The sequence below is a fragment of the Colobus angolensis genome, unplaced genomic scaffold, assembly GCF_000951035.1.
Source record: "Colobus angolensis palliatus isolate OR3802 unplaced genomic scaffold, Cang.pa_1.0 Scaffold427, whole genome shotgun sequence".
Classification (NCBI taxonomy): Eukaryota; Metazoa; Chordata; class Mammalia; order Primates; family Cercopithecidae; genus Colobus; species Colobus angolensis.
Genome location: NW_012117677.1, coordinates 248,618 through 251,622, shown reverse-complemented (window position 1 = coordinate 251,622; position 3,005 = coordinate 248,618). Strand labels below are relative to the sequence as shown.

Genomic DNA, 3,005 nt, shown 5'->3' with positions numbered 1-3,005 from the left:
AAAAAAAAAAAAAAAAAAAAAACTTTATCAGAAAATAAATGTACCTGTATTTTATATTTTTACTCTCAATACTCTTTAATATGGGGATATTTCCAAAATATCCCCAAATTTTAATGTGAATTACCAATACAAAGCAATTACAATTTAAATGTCACTTAATTTTTGCATTTCATGTAGTTTTTGTTTTGTTTTTTGGTTTTTTTTTTTTGAGACAGTCTCGCTCTGTTGGCCAGGCTAGAGCCATAGGGTTCAAGCAATTCTTGTGTCTCAGCCTCCCAAGTAGCTGGGATTACAGGTGCCCACCACCACGCCCAGCTAATCTTTGTATTCTTAGTAGAGACAGAGTTTCACCATGTTGGCCAGGCTAGTTTCGAATTCCTGCCCTCAAGTGATCTGCCTGCCTCAGCCTCCCAAAGTGCTGGGATTACAGGTGTGAGCCACTGCACCCAACCTGATTTTAGCATTTTAATTAAGACATCAGCTAATATTATGCTCTGATTTTTAGTAAAATCAGGACGAATAACACAAACTTTTGGCACTCTGTGTGGCAGGGACTACACTAGGACAAAAAGATACTGCTTGCTATCAAGGATGAAAGTAACAGGTGTTCACAGTGAATGGTAGTGGGATAAACCACAAAAGTATGCAGAGTACCACAGGTGACTTTACTTTGCAAAATAGACAGATTAGGCTATTCAACCCCATATCACACACTATCCTATTAATATATTTACAAACAACTAAATTATAACCAGTTTATTCTGATTAAGAATGTCAGAGAGCCAGGTGTGATGGCTCACACCTGTAATCCTAGTACATTGGGAGGCCGAGGCAGTGGATCACCTGAGGTCAGGAGCTGGAGATCAGCCTGCCAAAATGTGAAACCAGGTCTCTACTAAAACTACAAAAATTAGCCAGGTGTGGTGGTGCACGCCTGTAATCCCAGCTACTTGGGAGGCTGAGGTAGGAAGATAACTTGACCTCTAAGGTGGAGGCTGCAATGAGCCGAGACCATGCAACTGCACTCCAGCCTGGGTGACAGAGTAGGACTGTCTCAAAAAAAAAAAAAAAGTCCAAGAACATATTTTAGAAAGATTTCCAACAATGAAGTTTAAAGTACATAAGGCCAAACCGGGTTCTATCTAGACACCTTGGAAATCTGACCACATATACCATCTTCAACTTTTACCAAACTGGTATTAAGAGCTGACTTACATAGAGGACATACCTTTCTTTTTTATACAATTTTGCAGCATCTTTAACTTCTCTAAAAACATGGTCTACTTGACGGGTCAACATATCATGCTTTAAACGCTCTAAGAGGTTAATCATGTCATCAAAGACGGAGCTCTCCATAGAGGCTAGCTGTCCCAGCTGCAATTTACTCAGAGTATTATTCTCTGCAAACACCTCCAGTGCAGCCTGTTGAAGTTGTAGAAAGAACTGAAAGCAAAAACATGTTAACACATTAACATACTTTTTTCTTTTTTAAACAGCTTGAAAGAGAATTCATATATCATACAATTCACCCATTTAAAGTGTATAATTCAGCTGGGCACGGTGGCTCACACCTGTAATCCCAGTACTTTGGGAGGCCGAGGTGGGTGGATCACCTGAGGTCAGGAGTTCGAAACCAGCCTGGCCAACATTCCAACATTGTGACACCCTATCTCTACTAAAAATATAAAAATTAGCTGGCCATGGTGGCATGTGCCTGTAATCCTAACTACCTGGGAGGCTGAGTCGCTTGAACCTGGAAGGCAGAGGTTGCAGTGAGCTGAGATCATGCCTTGGCTGACTGCAACCTCCACCTCCACCTCGTGGGTTCAAGCAATTCTCCTGCCTCAGCCTCCTGAGTACCTGGGATTACAGGTGTGTGCCACCACGCCCGGCTAATTTTTTTTTTGTAATTTTCGTAGAGATGGTGTTTCATCATGTTGGTCAGACTGGTCTCAAACTCCTGACCTCATGATCTGCCCGCCTCAGCCTCCCAAAGTGCTGGGATTATAGGCATAAGCCACCACGCCTGGCAGTACAAGTTTTTATGTGGACATATGTTTCATTTCTCTTGGTATGTACTGAAGAGTGGAATTGCTGGATCTTATGGTAAGTCTATGTGTTAACAGTTTGAAACACTGCGCATGGTAGCTCATGCCTGTAGTGCCAGCCCTTTAGGAGGCTAAGGCCAGAGAATCATTTTATAGTGAGACCTTATCTCTAGAAAAAAAATATTGGCTGAGTGTGGTAGCCACAGACCTGTAGTCCCAGCTACTCAAGAGGCTGAGATGGGAAGATTGCTGGACCCCAGGAGGCAGAGGTTGCAGTGAGCCGAGGTTGGGCCACTGCACTGTAGCCTGGGCGAAAGAACAAGATCTCATCTCAGAAAATAAAAAGACAGTTTGAGGAACTGCCATACTGTTTTCCACAGCAACTGTACCATGTTACATTCCCACTAGTCAATGTTAAACTGTTTTGAAATGGAACAATCTCAAGACATTAACCAGAAAAAGCAGAAGAGTCTGCATAGTATGTTACCACATGTTGACATACACACACCAGTATTTATATAAACAGCTTTAATAATATGTATAAGAAATTGATCAAAGTGATTGGCTTTAGGGAGGATTAGAATTAAGACTTATTTTCACTATATATAGTTTCAATATATACAGTTTTGTGGCTTTTGAATTTTGTATCACATGGATCACATATAGTGAAAAATATTTTTCTCTTTCAACTTCTGTGTATGGTAATCACGAACTTGACACTATCAGCTGGGTGTGGTGGCTCATGCCTGTAATCTCAGCACTTTGGGAGGCCGAGACAGGCGGATCACCTGAGATCAGGAGTTCGAGACCAGTCTGGCCAACACAGTGAAACCCCATCTCTACTAAAAATACAAAAATTACCTGGGCATGGTGGCGGGCGCCTGTAATCCCAGCTACTCAGGAGGCTGAGGCAGGAGAATTGCTTGAACCTAGGAGGCAGAGGTTGCAGTGAGCCAA

The 3,005-nt window shown here is 42.0% G+C and overlaps 1 protein-coding gene across 2 annotated transcripts in view; it reads right to left on the bottom strand.

The window, feature by feature from the left end:
* RINT1 (RAD50 interactor 1) overlaps window positions 1-3,005 on the bottom strand; it is a 39,606-nt gene that overhangs the window by 3,115 nt on the left and 33,486 nt on the right. For both annotated transcript variants that reach the window (XM_011956862.1, XM_011956861.1), the window contains one exon: window positions 1,229-1,443. In XM_011956862.1, coding sequence (XP_011812252.1) covers window positions 1,229-1,443 — 215 coding nt within the window. The remainder of the gene's footprint in view (window positions 1-1,228; window positions 1,444-3,005) is intronic.